This window comes from Anomaloglossus baeobatrachus, chromosome 7 (assembly GCF_048569485.1).
Source record: "Anomaloglossus baeobatrachus isolate aAnoBae1 chromosome 7, aAnoBae1.hap1, whole genome shotgun sequence".
NCBI classification, from domain to species: Eukaryota; Metazoa; Chordata; class Amphibia; order Anura; family Aromobatidae; genus Anomaloglossus; species Anomaloglossus baeobatrachus.
Window position 1 is genome coordinate 120,655,607 of NC_134359.1, and position 16,437 is coordinate 120,672,043.

At 46.5% G+C, this 16,437-nt stretch overlaps 1 protein-coding gene across 2 annotated transcripts in view; it reads right to left on the reverse strand.

Annotated features, from left to right (window-relative positions):
* The window catches only part of LOC142245186 (aldehyde oxidase-like), a 314,224-nt gene that overhangs the window by 256,527 nt on the left and 41,260 nt on the right, over positions 1-16,437 (reverse strand). For both annotated transcript variants that reach the window (XM_075317642.1, XM_075317641.1), the window contains exon 2: positions 704-761. Coding sequence is in view for 1 of the 2 variants with exons in the window: in XM_075317641.1 (XP_075173756.1) it covers positions 704-761 (58 nt within the window). In the remaining variant the exon portion in view is untranslated. The remainder of the gene's footprint in view (positions 1-703; positions 762-16,437) is intronic.

Sequence of the window (16,437 nt, forward strand, 5' to 3'; positions counted from 1 at the left end):
CTTCACCACAACCGTGGGTGGCGTCACAGACAATAACCAAATCCCCACAATCCAATCCCCACCCTTTTCACTCACGGGCGAGGAGCGCCTCTCAAGTCCCCGGGATCCGGCCCACCGCTCAAGCCACCACCGAGCAGTGGGAGAGCGCAGCATCCCCTCCTCCGCCCGCGACACCTTCACCTATTGGAAACCCATCTCACTGTTATGTGAAATCCCTCTTCTGTCAATCTTTGACTTGACGTCACACAGTTTTATTATTGTCCTTATTCTGTAAATATTGTACTAGCTCTAATAGTAATAGTTTTACTGCTATCACTACTACTATTAGGAGTTCAGTTATGGTAGTGCAAATGATTAACTAAAACAACCCAAAAACAGAAGTGGATTATAGTATAACAATATAGTGCATTGTGTTATTACTATGTGCCAGCGGCAAGGCTCCTGCCAAGAGGAAATCAGCTGAATGTAATATAGTAAAATGTGATAATGTATAATCACATTCTTAAGTCATGTGCTTTCTGTGTTTTTGGAAACTCTTGGAATAGCAATGCAGAAACCTAGAAGTGAACGAGGCTTTACTTCAAATTGTGTGTGTAGTCAATGGGGTCCATTGAGAACCGTCAGTGTCATGTGCAGGGTCAGTCCTTGGCTTCCGTGATGTTTGTCTGTTCAGCACGGAAGCCCCAATGCAGATAAAGGATACATTTTCTTCTGAGGTACGGTAGCAGCATTTGCTCTGGATCTGCCGTCTGTTCAATTATCTATAGTGAAAAAAACCCTTAAAGTTGGTTCAATTGAAAAAGTCACACAAAGATAATCAATAACTCAAATATGTCAGTATAGGCTGCACATCCAATAATATGATAATGGTATAATGCTACAAGCATGCTGACAATTATAATGAAAAATGCAATTTGCTAACTGGAAAGTGAACATGTGATTCATGAAATGCATACCTGCCAAGACTAATAGGAAAAAGGAGATATTTAGCAATCCTTGGCGAGGTATTGGGGCTCAGTTACATTGATCAATGCGATTGCTAAATATCTCTTTTTTCCTATTAGTCTTCGCAGGTATGCATTTCATGATTCACATGTTCACTTTCCAGTTAGCAAATTGCATTTTTCATTATAATTGTCAGCATGCTTGTAGCATTATACAATTATCATATTATTGCATGTGCAGCCTTCATCTTTATTGATTATGTATTTTTTGGCTTGCACTCTGTATACATATATACATATTGGTGCTCACTTCAGTTATCCTTTAGTAGTATAGCATGCACTACATACAACACAAGTATATGGAGACTCTAGGGAATTGACTATCGGTGCGGCTTTCCATTTCTCTTTTTTCTATACTAGCTCTTATGTGTATTGTAAAAACATAGAAATATTTATGAACATTTGATTTCAGCAAATAAATGTTATTCTTTATATAGTTAAACTTGTACATTTTTCTTACTGTTATGTCTATATCAAGTTCTCATGAGTTTCATTATTTTCTTCCAGTCATTGAAAAGAAACTTTAGCCCTTTAAAAAGAATCTGTCAGCAGGTTTTTGTTATGTAATCTGAAGACAGCATTTTGCAAGGTTTAAAACACTGAATTTAGGGATTCCTGTCTTATCAAGGTACAATCTATTGTTTATTTGCTATGTTTGTTCAAATAACAGGACTTCTCATTGCTCTCACTACAATGTTACTGTGGCGCCACTGAGGCTTCAGTTGCTTCAGAGTACTGCACCTCACTTAACGTAACACATCTCATAATACGAGCCATCACAATGGACACAAAACCAACCAAGGTGAGGTAGGAGAGATGCCAGCACTACTCATGATAGTAGAGAAACACAGGAGAACAGGAGTAAAGTGCAAATATAAATTATTTTATTGAGGACATACACAACAAGGTGATTATAAGTAAAATGGTACACTACCATAGCAATAGGGACAAATAAATACCAGTCCTGATGAATGACTTTAATAACAGCCCACTATAGTATATCAAAAATGATCGCTACACTGAGTTTTTGTAAATAGTGGCTGGAAAATAAACAAAGATTTTACTCAGGACCGAGTATAGAGTGGAGGTTATTTGGGACAGGGACTGCGGTTGAGGAAGCAGCACAAAAATCAATCATGGATTCTCCACAATATAGTGGGGAGAAATCATGGTGATAATAAATGAGACACCACAGGAAAGTTGAGGCTAATCCTATGATAGTAAAACTGAGAGGTAAGCAATCAGAGAATTAGCAGTATACATAATTACATACCTAAAGTGCTTAGTGCAGTGGAAAAGTACAGCAGTGTACTCAAAGTGCCAGCAGCCGAAAGCACAGTCCCACGTCAGATGAGGAATCTAGAAGATGCCCAGAATCTCCATCCGACGCACGTTTCGCGAGGGGTATGTAGCTTCTTCATCAAGGAGGGGAGTCTAAAACTTAGACTTTAGGTATGTAATTATGCATACTGCTAATTCTCTGATTGCTTACCTCTCAGTTTTACTATCATAGGATTAGCCTCATTCTTTCCTGTGGTGTCTCATTTATTATCACCATGATTTCTCCCCACTATATGGTGGAGAATCCATGATTGATTTTTGTGCTGTTTCCTCAACCGGAAAACTGAGAGGTAAGCAATCAGAGAATTAGCAGTATACATAATTACATACCTAAAGTCTAAGTCTTAGACTCCCCTCCTTGATGAAGCTACATACACCTCACGAAACGCGCGTCGGATGGAGATTCTGGGCATCTTCTAGGGTCTTCATCTGACGTGGGACTGCGCTTTCGGCTGCTGGCACTTTGAGTACACTGCTGTACTTTTCCACTGCACTAAGCACTTTAGGTATGTAATTATGTATACTGCTAATTCTCTGATTGCTTACCTCTCAGTTTTACTATCATAGGATTAGCCTCAACTTTCCTGTGGTGTCTCATTTATTATCACCATGATTTCTCCCCACTATATGGTGGAGAATCCATGATTGATTTTTGTGCTGCTTCCTCAACCGCAGTCCCTGTCCCAAATAACCTCCGCTCTATACTCGGTCCTGAGTAAAATCTTTGTTTATTTTCCAGCCACTATTTACACAGACTCAGTGTAGCAATCATTTTTGATATACTATAGTGGGCTGTTATTAAAGTCATTCATCAGGACTGGTATTTATTTGTCCCTATTGTTATGGTAGTGTACCATTTTACTTTTAATCACCTTGTTGTGTATGTCCTCAATAAAGTAATTTATATTTGCACTTTACTCCTGTTCTCCTGTGTTTCTCACCTCACTTAAGGTGCAGTGCTCATCCTGGGTAAGGAAGAGGTTAATTGCTGGTGTTTCTCATATTCACAAATCACACACAGTTAGGTGCTTTCCCACCAGGGGTTGACCTGGGTTAGATGGGGAGTAGCCATCACAAGACATGGGATTTTCCCAGTCACTAAGACAACCACCTGGGGGCGGGCACCACTTGGGGAAAAGGAAGGAGCATCTCCACACATAGTCAGTTAGCCCCGGGCATAGCTTGGGGTGAGGAGCACAGTCGTCATTTCGGTCCAGGCACATTCTCTCTACCTTCACTTCTGGGAGCACTACAAGACCCGTGGCTTGGAGCAGGCTGCACAGCCCAGGTTCTCTACAGCTACCGGGGTTTCTAGGGTCTGCAGCGAGTGCAGGAAACACCTGCAGCCCGTTACACATTCCATCCACGGGATTGGTGGGACCCCGACCAGAAAGGACACACAGTAGGAACAACAGCGGTTACCTCCAAACTACTCGGGATTGGCTTGGGCCCATCATGGCAGAGACCGGTATCCTGAGGCTGCATTGGAACTGTGAGTAAAAATACCTGGACTCACAGCAGCTGACTCAGCCTCTCATTGCCAACGCCTTCGCCCCATACTTCGGCGTCAGTCACTACTTCTGCCCTCATCATCCTCCCCAGGGACCGCTCTACCTGTGCGGAGCAGAAACATCTCTTGCTGCAACACCATCAGCCCCAAAGGACAGCGACCGCAGTGGTTGCTAAACCCTGGCCGCGTACCACAGGTGGCATCACGAGACAAACTATCCCCATCATCTCATCCACCATCATCCTTTCCCTTTTATTGTTGTTACAGTCCCCGAGGAGCGGCGAGCGTCCGGAGGTGGACCCACTGGACCGTGCACCGGACTCCCCTGAGAAGACGACCAGCAGCGAACCCCTATACAGGGACTGTGTGGTTCCTCCTCAAAGGGCCTAGATGCACGGTGGCCAGGAACCGGTAGTAGAAGTCTCTGTAAGGCCAGGTGTAACAAGGGTGTGACGTCCGCAGCCGGCAGTACATGGTTATGGCACCAGAGATGTTCACTGCAGGTGGCGTCCACAGTAGGTACGGCACTGATGGCGTCCACGGCAGGTATGGCACGGTGACGTCCACTGTAGGTATGGCACGGTGACGTCCACTGTAGGTATGGCACGGTGACGTCCACAGCGGGAATGGTACAGATGGCACTACAGCGAGACAGAGGATTAGCAACAGGTAGAAGATGCATGGATACAAAGGATAGTTCTCAAGGGCCTGAACACTAGCAATGCACTAGTAGGAGCGTTGCTCGGGCGCCTACTGCCAGGGGAGGCGAACTTAAATACCCATATGGTAACAGGTGACCTCTGAGGTCACTTCCAGCTAATGGGGCGCTACCACATTAAGAAAGGGGGCGTGGCCTTGTGCGCAGCCTAGAATCACTTACTGCAGATCTGTGTGTGCCCGGGAGACAGGAAGAGGTTGCAGCAGCCCCTGGAGCAGGACGACCCTGGAGTGAGCAGGACGCACAGCAGGACCCGAACCAGGAGCAGAGCCTGCAGAGCCATGGGACCGGTAAGAGGAAGGACGTCGCTGCAGGAGGCTGGGACCGGGAGTGCGCGTGGGGGCCATGCTGGGGCTGGGCAGATGTGAGAGAGAGCGCCCCCCTCGGGATCTGGCGCTACAATTGTACACCTCGGGGCCAAGAAGCCGGGCAGGGCCACCCGTGACATCACGGACCCGGTGACGAGTAACAGTTAACCTCTTGTCCCATGGGTGCTACATTACAAGCAGGGCAGTCCGGCATGCACCCACCTCTGACACCTCACTGTCAATGCTCAATCTCTATAGAGAGCCTGATGTGGGCAGGGGCAACTCTCTTAGCGCTACTACATGGCTAAAGCTAAAAATTCTGATTGTGTCAGAATGGCTGCAGCCAATAATCTAAGTGATACAGTACATCGTTGGATTTAGGATTTCTTTTCCTACATCATACTACTCTCAGATGAAGTAGCAAAAACCTCCTGACAGATTCTGTTCAATAACAGCCCACCATATGTTACTGGCTTTTGGTGAAGGTGCCTAGTCTGCAGTTGTCTTTTAATTGCTGCATTAAAGCTCCAGCAATCTAGCAACATACAACAGGTATATACTTACCTTTTTTAAGCCCCGGTCCCTGGCCAGGCCCCACCTCTTCAAAGGGGCCCAATCACTGCCATTACACATGGCTAATTTGTATGCAAAGTGCTTCAGGGGCATCGCATGCAAAGTAGGCAAGGTCAGTGGGGCACTGGCGTATCATCCCACAGACCAGTGTTCAGCAGCGTGATGGGGTCATCATTCTGTGACCTCATCACACTTCTGCAGACATTAGAGAGCCGCACAGGTGGCAAGGACGCAGCAGCCAGCAAGGAAAGGTAAGCACTATGTGAGCTGAAGACAGGAACAGGATGAACAGTGTGGTGGTGGGGACTCTGCCGACCCCAGTCCCTGACTTCAGCTGGATGTACGTCAGAGAAAGAACATCCACCTGAAATCCATCACGGCTCAGAAAGGAGGGGATATATACCACGGAAGGGTAAAGAAACCAGGATGGGGACATATATACCAGAATGTGCCCAGGAGGGGAATATATATATAAAAGGGGAGAAAAGGCAGTAGCGACTTCCCTGGAAAGACCCCACGGTACTTCAAGTCAGGGGTTATCCGAAAAAAAGAAGTGCTAGGAAGGTGAGTTAATGGTTACCCTCAGATCGGCCTGAAGGAGTTCCTGGTTCTACCTGGTTTGTCTCAGCATCGCCAAGGTTACCTCATGAATACAGCAAAAGTGAGTAAAAACAAGTTGAAAGACTCTCCGGATTGAGTCTGAGTTATTCTGGGACCTGTTGTTCTACACACCCGAGGCCTTGGGGCCAGCCTCACTCACGGGAGGCCACACCATCCGACTGCAGACTCCATCAGCCCCAGACGCTCATTAAACCTGCAGTGGCGGGGTCACCCATATCCCTGACTGCAAACCGTGAGTGGCGTCACGACTCATATATATATATATATATATATATATATATATATATATATATATATATATATATATATATATACACAAAACCGACATACTTGTTGCTATATATACCCAAAAGAAGACCCTGTGGAATCCCTGAAGGTGGAGGGATGTCCCTTGGCGACTGCTGCAGATGGGCTTCACATATATACCAGAAGGGGCCCAGGATGGGTATATATACACCGTGTTTTTCCAAAAATAAGACCTCCCCCAAAAATAAGCCCTAGCAGGGATTTTCAGCATTTTCGGAGCAAGGCTTAAATATAAGCCCTCCCCCGAAAATAAGCCCTAGTCGCGGATCAATAATGAAGTGTCTGTGCAGCTAAATAAGGTTACAGATACTGCAGGACACTTCATTATAGACAGCGGCACCCGGCAATTACACTCACCCGACACTGAGCGGCAGGGCCTGTAGCTATTGCACACCCACACACATCAGCTCTCACACACACAAACACACAATCAGATCACACACACACACACACACACACACCAGATCGCACACACAAACATCGGATCGCACACACATCGGATCGCATACACACTCACCTCATCCAGCGACACCGATCTCTTCTCGCCTGCAGAATCCTGAGAGGCTGTGCAGTGGATCGCAATGAACAGGACCTGCGGCGGGACACGTGACTTGCTCTCATTCCATGCGGCCGTAAGCGCTGGATGTGATGTGATGTGTGCGCGCGCGCGATCAGCTGTGTGAGTGTGTGTGTGTGTGTGATCTGCTGTGTATGTCTGCGATCGACTGTGTTTTCTGCGATTGGCTGTGTGTGTCTGCGTTCGCTGTGTGTATCTGCGATCGGCTGTGTGTGTGTGCGATCGGCTGTGTTTTCTGCGATCGGCTGTGTGAGTCTGCGTTCGGCTGTGTGTGCCTGCGATCGGCTGTGTGTGCCTGTGATCAGCTGTTTGTGCCTGTGATCGGCTGTGTGTGCCTGCGATCGGCTATGTGTGTGTGTGTGTGTGTGATCTGCTGTGTATGTGTGATCTGCTGTGTGTGCCTGCGATCTGCTGTGTGTGTGTGTGATCTGTGTGTGTGTGATCTGCTGTGTGTGTGTGTGATCTGCTGTGTGTGTGATCTGCTGTGTGTGTGTGATCTGCTGTGTGTGTGTGATCTGCTGTGTGCGTGCGATCTACTGTATGTGTGTGTGTGTGAGTGATCTGCTGTGTGTGTGATCTGCGTATGTGTGATCTGCTGTGTGTGATCTCCTGCGTGTGCCTGCGATCTGCTGTGTGTGTGTGATCTGCTGTGTGTGTGTGATCTGCTGTGTGTGTGATCTGCCGTGTGTGTGTGATCTGCTGTGTAATACTATTGTATGTACTGAGGATTTCGATAGCGTTAGGGCAATGACAACCAGAGACGAGTTCTTGGTGCAGAGATGTTTATAATATGTAACTAACGATATGTACATAAACGGAACAAAACACAGTAGAACAATAAACACAGGAAATACCTTCCAGGATCGGAGCGAAGGGAATTCCCGGGGCCACGCACCGGACTCCCCCAGGGAGACCACCAAGAGCGAACCCCTATACAGGGACTGTCTGGCAATCACCCCAGAAGGCCTAAATGCGCAGCAGCCGGGACACAAAGGGCAATAGGTATAGTCCAAAAATGTCCGCACGAGATGAGAGTCCAGAGTGGTTACGAACCGGAAGGAACCGGGCAGAAGTGCTGACCAAAGACGGCAGACGGAGTCCGGGCACAGCTTGATGAGACCGGGTGAAGTCCAGAGTCGGTGTCGGTTGTTTTTCAGGAGGATCCAAAATGTCAATCAGGAACCAAGAGCAGCAAAGCAGGAGTACACAGCAAGCAGTATACTCAGGCACTGGACTAAGCTTAGGGGCGGCCTTTTAAACAGGTGGACAGGAAGTAGGGCAACAGAACAGCAAACTCCATGTTAACAGAGGGCAAGCTCATTCAAAAGAGAACTGGAAATCCCGGAAGTCCGACAGTACTCCCCCCCCAGAAACGGCCTCAGGACGGATCAGGGCCTGGCTTGTCCGGGTACCGCCGATGAAACTGAGCAACCTTCCGGGGCGCCCGAATGTTACCCACAGGTTCCCAGGAATCGTCCTCGGGGGAGTACCCCTGCCAACGTACCAGATACTGAAGCCGATGCCGATGGAGCCGGGAGTCAATAATGTCCTCAACCACGAACTGCTCCTCGCCGTCAACCATCACAGGCGGAGGAGGAGGCACGATACGACCATGAAACGGATTAGGGGAAACGGGTTTGAGTAGAGAGACATGAAAGAACGGGTGTACCTTTAAATGGTGCGGCAACCTCAGCCGACAAGCCACAGGGCTCACGATCCCGGTGATCTTAAACGGACCGATGAATTTCTGTCCCAGCTTCTGCGAAGGAACACCCAATCTCAGGTTTTTGGTGGATAACCACACCGAGTCCCCTACCGTATACATGGGTGCCTGTTTCCGGTGAGTGTCTGCCGACTTCTTGTAACGCTCCTGAGCCGAAGCCACAGTGTCCTTTAAAAGCTCCAGATTCTGTCGTAGCTCCGTCAATCTGTCCTCCACTGCTGGCACCGAAACCGCAACCGGTGACCTAGGCAAAACATTCGGATGGTAACCCAAGTTAGCGAAAAAGGGCGTTACCTTAGTGGAGCTGCTCTGAGTGTTGTTATACGAGAACTCCGCCAAAGGAAGCATCTTCAAGCAATCGTCCTGCAGATGGCTGACATAACATCGGAGGTACTGTTCCAGGGTTTGATTAGTCCGTTCGGTTTGCCCATTTGTCTGAGGATGGTATGCAGAAGACAAACAGACATCAATCTGGAGTGCCGAACAAAACCCCTTCCAGAACTTAGACGTGAACTGCACGCCCCGGTCAGAGATGATCTCATCTGGGACCCCATGCAATCGGAATATATTCTGGATAACCAAATCCACTGTCTCTGCGGCTGAGGGAAGACCGGTACACGGAATAAAGTGAGCAGCTTTTGTCAACCGATCCACCACCACTAAAATGGTATTGTGACCGCCTGAGACTGGCAACTCCACAATAAAATCCATTGAGATGGATCCCCAAGGGCGAGATGGAACGGGTAACGGTTGAAGGAGTCCCGTAGGAGCCACACGAGGGACCTTGCACCGGGCACAAACCACACATGAGTGGACATAGTCTTTTACATCCTTTAAACAGGTAGGCCACCAGAAAAAACGACTCAGAAATTCCTGCGTCTTCTGTACCCCCCTATGACCAGCCAACACGGAGTCATGGACCAACTTGAGAACCCGAAGTCTTACGGCCTCCGGGACATAAATACGTCGCTCTCTCAACCACACACCATTCCGAAGAACAAGAGTCACATCATTCGGGGGGGCAGCAAGAAATACGTCACCATCATAGGCCAGCTTGATGTCCTTCCACAAGTCCTGGTCCTGGATTACTCCAACGAAATTGGCATCTGATAACACGGTCTGAGACGGGGTTCCAGGCACGGAGTCCATGGCGTGGATTCGGGACAAGGCATCGGCTTTCCCATTACGTGAACCTGGACGGTATGTAACGATAAAATTTAACTGGTTAAGGAATAAGCTCCAACGGGCTTGCCATGGAGACAGGCACCTGGCAGACTTAAGAAATTCCAGGTTACGATGATCTGTGAGTACTATCACTTGCTGCGCAGCTCCCTGTAAGTGGTGTCTCCATTCCTTAAAAGCTGAAATAATCGCCAACAATTCCTTGTCCGCAATGTCATAGTTCTTTTCTGCAGGGGACAACCGGCGAGAAAAGAAAGCACACGGATGCAAGAGACTCTTGTCCCCAGTCCTTTGGGAAAGGATAGCCCCTAATGCATAATCGGAAGCGTCGACTTCCACAATAAAGGGAAGAGCAGGATTCGGGTGTATTAGTATTGGCGCTGAGGTAAAACAAACCTTGAGACGATTGAAAGCTTCCTGGGCCTGGGCGGACCACACAAACTTCTGTCCTTTCTTGGTTAACAGAGTGATAGGACGGACGATCTCTGAAAAGTTACGGATAAAGCGTCTGTAAAAGTTGGCAAAACCGACAAAGCGTTGTACCTCCTTGATGTTTCCCGGTTCCGGCCAGTCTAGAATTGCTTGTATCTTGCCAGACTCCATATTCAGTCCCTGAGGAGAGATGACATATCCTAAAAATTGTATTTGTGAGCAATGGAATTCGCACTTCTCCAGTTTAATATACAGGTGGTTATCCCTCAGACGGGTAAGTACTGTCTTGACGTGCTCCTGGTGTTCCTGTAGGGAATCAGAAAAGATCAAGATATCATCCAGGTAAATCACCATGAATTGGTCCATTATATCCCTAAAAATATCGTTGACTAGGTGTTGGAAAGCCGCAGGAGCATTACAAAGTCCAAAAGGCATCACTAGATACTCATAATGTCCATACCGGCATCTGAACGCTGTCTTCCACTCGTCTCCGGGACGTATGCGAAGTAGATTATATGCCCCACGGAGATCCAATTTAGTGAATATCTTTGCCTGTTGGACTCTCTCCAATAGCTCAGGAATCAACGGTAACGGATACCGGTTCCGGTTGGTTATCTTATTTAGTTCCCGGTAGTCAATACAAGGTCTCAGAGTCCCCTCTTTCTTTTTCACGAAAAAGATGGGTGCCCCTGCTGGTGAGGTAGAAGGGCGAATAAATCCCTTGGCCAGACTTTCATCGATGTAATCCTTTAGTGCTTCTAACTCAGGTGCCGCCAACGGGTAGACATGACCAAATGGGATCTCCGCCCCTGGGAGTAAGTCTATGGGACAATCATACGGTCTATGCGGGGGAAGCCGATCTGCTTTTCTTTTGTCGCATATATCAGCGAAGTCATGATAAACCGGGGGTAGAACAGGTACCTGTACAGTGCCCTCCGCATTCGGTGTTACTGGAACCGGTACAGTTGGACTAATGGTCGGACCACTCTGCGGTGGGAAGGATATTTCCTTAGTCTCCCAATCGATGACTGGATTTGTAGACCGTAGCCACGGAATTCCTAAAATAATCGGAAAATGGGGAGAAGAAATCAACATGAAAACAAGGGTCTCCTGCTGACCTGGCTTCATCACACATTCTAGGGGTACTGTTTCCCGATCAACTGGTCCAGAAACTAACGGAGATCCGTCTACCATCTCCATGGTAACCGGTGAGGATCTTTGTTGAGTCCGGATACCGTGTTTCCTGGCAAAAGAAGAGTCCATGAAATTTCCCCCTGCCCCAGAGTCTATCATAGCAGATGTAGGTATTAACTGTCCCTCCCACCGTATCTGAATGGGAAGCGAGCAATGGGTGTATTTCCCTTCTGAGTCCTTAGGTGATGTTGACATGACAGTCAAGGGAAATACCGCATCCAGGTGTCCACTTGCCTCAGAGATATCGGACTCTGCGTCCGTGTTGTCACACTCTGCCATGGCTGCCAATACCTTATTTGGGCGATTTGGACGTCTTGGGCAGTCAATCAGGAAATGGTCCGATTGACCGCAATAGAAACACAAACGCTCACGGAGCCGGTGTTCACGACGTTCGTTGGTCTCTCGCTTTTGCAGAGAGTCCACTTGCATAGGAACATCCTCGGCCTCCCGTGGCGTCCTGAGAGCGGGTTCTCTGGAAGGAAACGCAAAGTTGGTTACCCGGTTTACAGCTGCCCATTTTTCTTGTCTACGTTCCGTCAAGCGGGTATCAATACGCACACAGTGTTGGAGAAACAGTTCAAAATCTCCTGGAGATTCGGAACGAGCTAACTCGTCCTTGATGGTACCGGACAAACCTTTTCTGAAAACTGACAATAACGCATTGTTTCCCCAGTCGGTGTCTACCACTAACCTCTTGAACTCAGTGGCGTATTCAACGACAGACCGCTTTCCCTGACGTAAGGAAAGGAGAGCCGATTCAGCGGTAGCACGGCGATTCGGATCATCAAACATTTGCGCCATTGCGGTCAGAAAGTCATCCAGGTGATTTAAACGGATATCCCGATTCTCTATCATAGGATTAGCCCAAGCCAGTGCTCGTGAGGTTAACAACATGATTATACATAACACTTTTGACCGGTCAGAACGGTAATAATCAGCATGTACATCAAAAAACAGTATACACTGGTTAACAAATCCACGAAACTGACTACGATCACCACTGAAACTAAATGGGGGTAACCTAGGCATACCGGCAGCTGATACGGACGTAGTGGGGACGGCCTCCTGAGCCTCCACTCTGGTTTGCAAATCCTGAATAGCCGGACCCAGTACCTGGTGATCATGGCCCAGCTGTGCCTCCACATCTCTAAGCTTAGTTTGCACTGCCTCCATCTCCTGCTGCAATGAGTTAATCATGGAGAAAAGCTGATCTACTCGTGTCTCAGTCATTGCCCCAGCGAAATCCTTTTATGGCCTGAGTATAATGTAATACTATTGTATGTACTGAGGATTTCGATAGCGTTAGGGCAATGACAACCAGAGACGAGTTCTTGGTGCAGAGATGTTTATAATATGTAACTAACGATATGTACATAAACGGAACAAAACACAGTAGAACAATAAACACAGGAAATACCTTCCAGGATCGGAGCGAAGGGAATTCCCGGGGCCACGCACCGGACTCCCCCAGGGAGACCACCAAGAGCGAACCCCTATACAGGGACTGTCTGGCAATCACCCCAGAAGGCCTAAATGCGCAGCAGCCGGGACACAAAGGGCAATAGGTATAGTCCAAAAATGTCCGCACGAGATGAGAGTCCAGAGTGGTTACGAACCGGAAGGAACCGGGCAGAAGTGCTGACTAAAGACGGCAGACGGAGTCCGGGCACAGCTTGATGAGACCAGGTGAAGTCCAGAGTCGGTGTCGGTTGTTTTTCAGGAGGATCCAAAATGTCAATCAGGAACCAAGAGCAGCAAAGCAGGAGTACACAGCAAGCAGTATACTCAGGCACTGGACTAAGCTTAGGGGCGGCCTTTTAAACAGGTGGACAGGAAGTAGGGCAACAGAACAGCAAACTCCATGTTAACAGAGGGCAAGCTCATTCAAAAGAGAACTGGAAATCCCGGAAGTCTGACATGCTGTGTGTGTGTGTGTATTCTGCTGTATATGTGATCTGCTGTGTGTGTGATCTGCTGTGTGTGTGATCTGCTGTGTGTATGTGATCTGCTGTGTGTGTGTGTGATCTGTGTGTGTGTGATCTGCTGTGTGTGCCTGCGATCTGCTGTGTGTGTCAGCTAGCAGCAGGGTAGGATGGCGTGCAGCACCGACCGGAGATCACAGGTAGGACCTGGAAGCCACGCAGAAGTCATGGTCTGGTGAGTATGAGTCTCCTGGGAAGTGGGGGGGTCTGCTTTTTTGGGGGGTAATTTTACCCCGAACCGTATTCCTCCATGAATAAGACCTCCTCCAAAAATAAGCCCTAGTGCTTTTTTGGGGGGCAAAAAAAATATAAGACAGTGTCTTATTTTTGGAAAAAACACGGTATATATACCAGGAGGGGGACAAATAAACCAGGATGGAGACATATATATCAGGAGGGGCCAAGGAGGGGGGATATATACCAGGAGGGGGACATAAACATAAACTTGGCTGTTCTTGATATATAACATATAAGTATGACAAAAACATAGGTTGAAAACCCACCCTCTATTGACTTACTGCCGCATTACCTTGTACCTTTAAGGTGAGGCTCTACAGCCAGATATACCAGGAAGAGGACATATATACCAGGAAAGGAACAATTGAACAAGGATGGGGACATATATACCAGGAAGAGCCCATGATGTGGACATATATACCAGGAAGAGTACATATATACCAGGATGGGGGCATACAGTTGAAATCAGAAGTTGACATACAGTATATAAAAAGACATATCTGCATGTTCAAAGTAATAAAAATGCCTTAAAACATTATCTCTCTTTCTCTATTCTGCTATTTGGAAAATATAAATAATTTTAATAATTTTAATTGACCTAAAACGGGAAAGGTTTATTCTGAATTTATGTCAGACAGCGAGAAAATCATGCATATATGTCTTTTCAGATGTGTATTTAAACTTTTGGTTTCAACTGTATATACCAATAGGAGGACATATTACCAGGAGGGGCCCAGGATGGGGATATATACCAGGAGGGGCCCAGGATGGGGATATATACCAGGAGGGATATACATATATATATATATATACAGTATATATATATACATATATGTACAAATATATATATATATATATATATATATATATATATATATATATATACCGTATATATATATATATATATATATATATATATATATATATATATATATATAAATACTTGGCTTTTATTGATACAAAACATGTAAGGCTGACAAAAACATAGTTTGAAAACATACCCTCTTGACTTACTGCCACATTAACTTCAAGATGATGCTCTACAGCCGGGTACTGTGTGTTTTAGAACTATATTATTTATCTGAGAACAGTGCCTTGTTTATATACTTATTGTGCATTCTATAATCAGTGCCCTGATACTTCACTGGGGATAAGTATGGGATTATTATGTCCAACCCCTTATTTCATTCATTCTTTTTCTCTTGTCAGTCATGTTTTTAACTTTTGTTTTTGTCAGCCTTATATGTTTTATATCAATAAAAACCATGTTTATATATAAATAACTCTGTGTGCACATTTTTACTGTGCATCGCCCCCTCCATGTTTTTGGAAGCGTGTGTGTGATTTGCTCCTCCTGCACCTGTGATGCCTCGACCTAGTGGGGGCTTAGCTGTATCCTGCTGGGGTACTAGTTTTTGGCCTAGGCAATGTACAGCTGCAGTTCCATCTTTGCTGTAAGTAATGATATTTATTCCTCTTTTTTGTTGCTTTTTTATATTATATATAGTGTAGGGACATACAAGCATGATGTTCTTGTGACGATGGTTGTAGGCTTCCATCTTATGGCCATAACACCAACTAAAAACCTCATATTTTTTTATACAGGATACAGCCAGGCCCTTTTTTGTTAGGCCTTGCATATTAGAGTTCCTGTCCCTGTATGATGCGCAGTTTGAGTACGGCTTGGCAGCCCGCCTGATCTAATAGTATGGGCGTCGCCTAATAGGCTGCGGGTTTGTGACTGTGCATCTGCAAGTGTGAACAGCGCTCTATGCAAGCCACCAGTGTGCAGCTTTTGCAGCTTTACCATCCAGCAATCACCCCCTCCATGTTGTGGAAGCATGTGTGTGATTTACTCCTCCTGCACCTGTGATGCCTCCACCTAGTGGGGGCTTAGCTGTATCCTGCTGGAGTAGTAGTTTTTGGCCTAGGCAATGTACAGCTGTAGTTCCATCTTTAATGAATGAAAAAAGGCAACAGATGGAAATTCATAAATATGTAAAGGGCCACTCAATATAATAATGCAAAGGAAAAAGAGACTGAGTTTTATATGGCCATACATAATTAAGAGAAAAATATACAATGTACCCATAAATATATATAAATATTTTATTTTCACAATGTCATACAAAATAGGGGCACTGTCACAAGGATGGATTGTTAAAATTATAACAGTGGCTGGACTATATAGAAAACAGAGATATCCCATACAAGGACCTCAAAGGCATCATATAATAACAGGATAGTCCCAAGATTACAAGGATATTGCATAGTACAGAGTCATTAATGAAGATAGTCCCACAAGGCATGCATCAGGACAATCATTCATATCCTATGTAAAAGTTGGAACAATCGCTTACCCATATTAAAGTGCCAGTGCAAACGCCGTGTCAGGGGTCCAGTAGGAAGAGAGGGGAAACACACTCCTGTTCCAGTCCTTCCTTGGGGTAGGGGTATAAGATCAGGGCAGGTCAGGAGCAGGGTCAGAAAGACGGCTCAGACATCCTCACCATCTGTGGTAACTCTTAGATAAGGGATAGCTAGGGTCCACTTAATCTGAGGACCAGTCTAGCTCTCCCTAACCTCCCTGCTCATCGTGACACCTTCTCAGCCTTAAAACAGCAGCCCAAAGCTGCCCAAGAAGTGGAGCGTCACAATAGACGCACCAATTCTGGTGCTTTGCTTCAGCTCTTACTGATGCCCTGTTGCCTTGATAATCAGGGAAATGG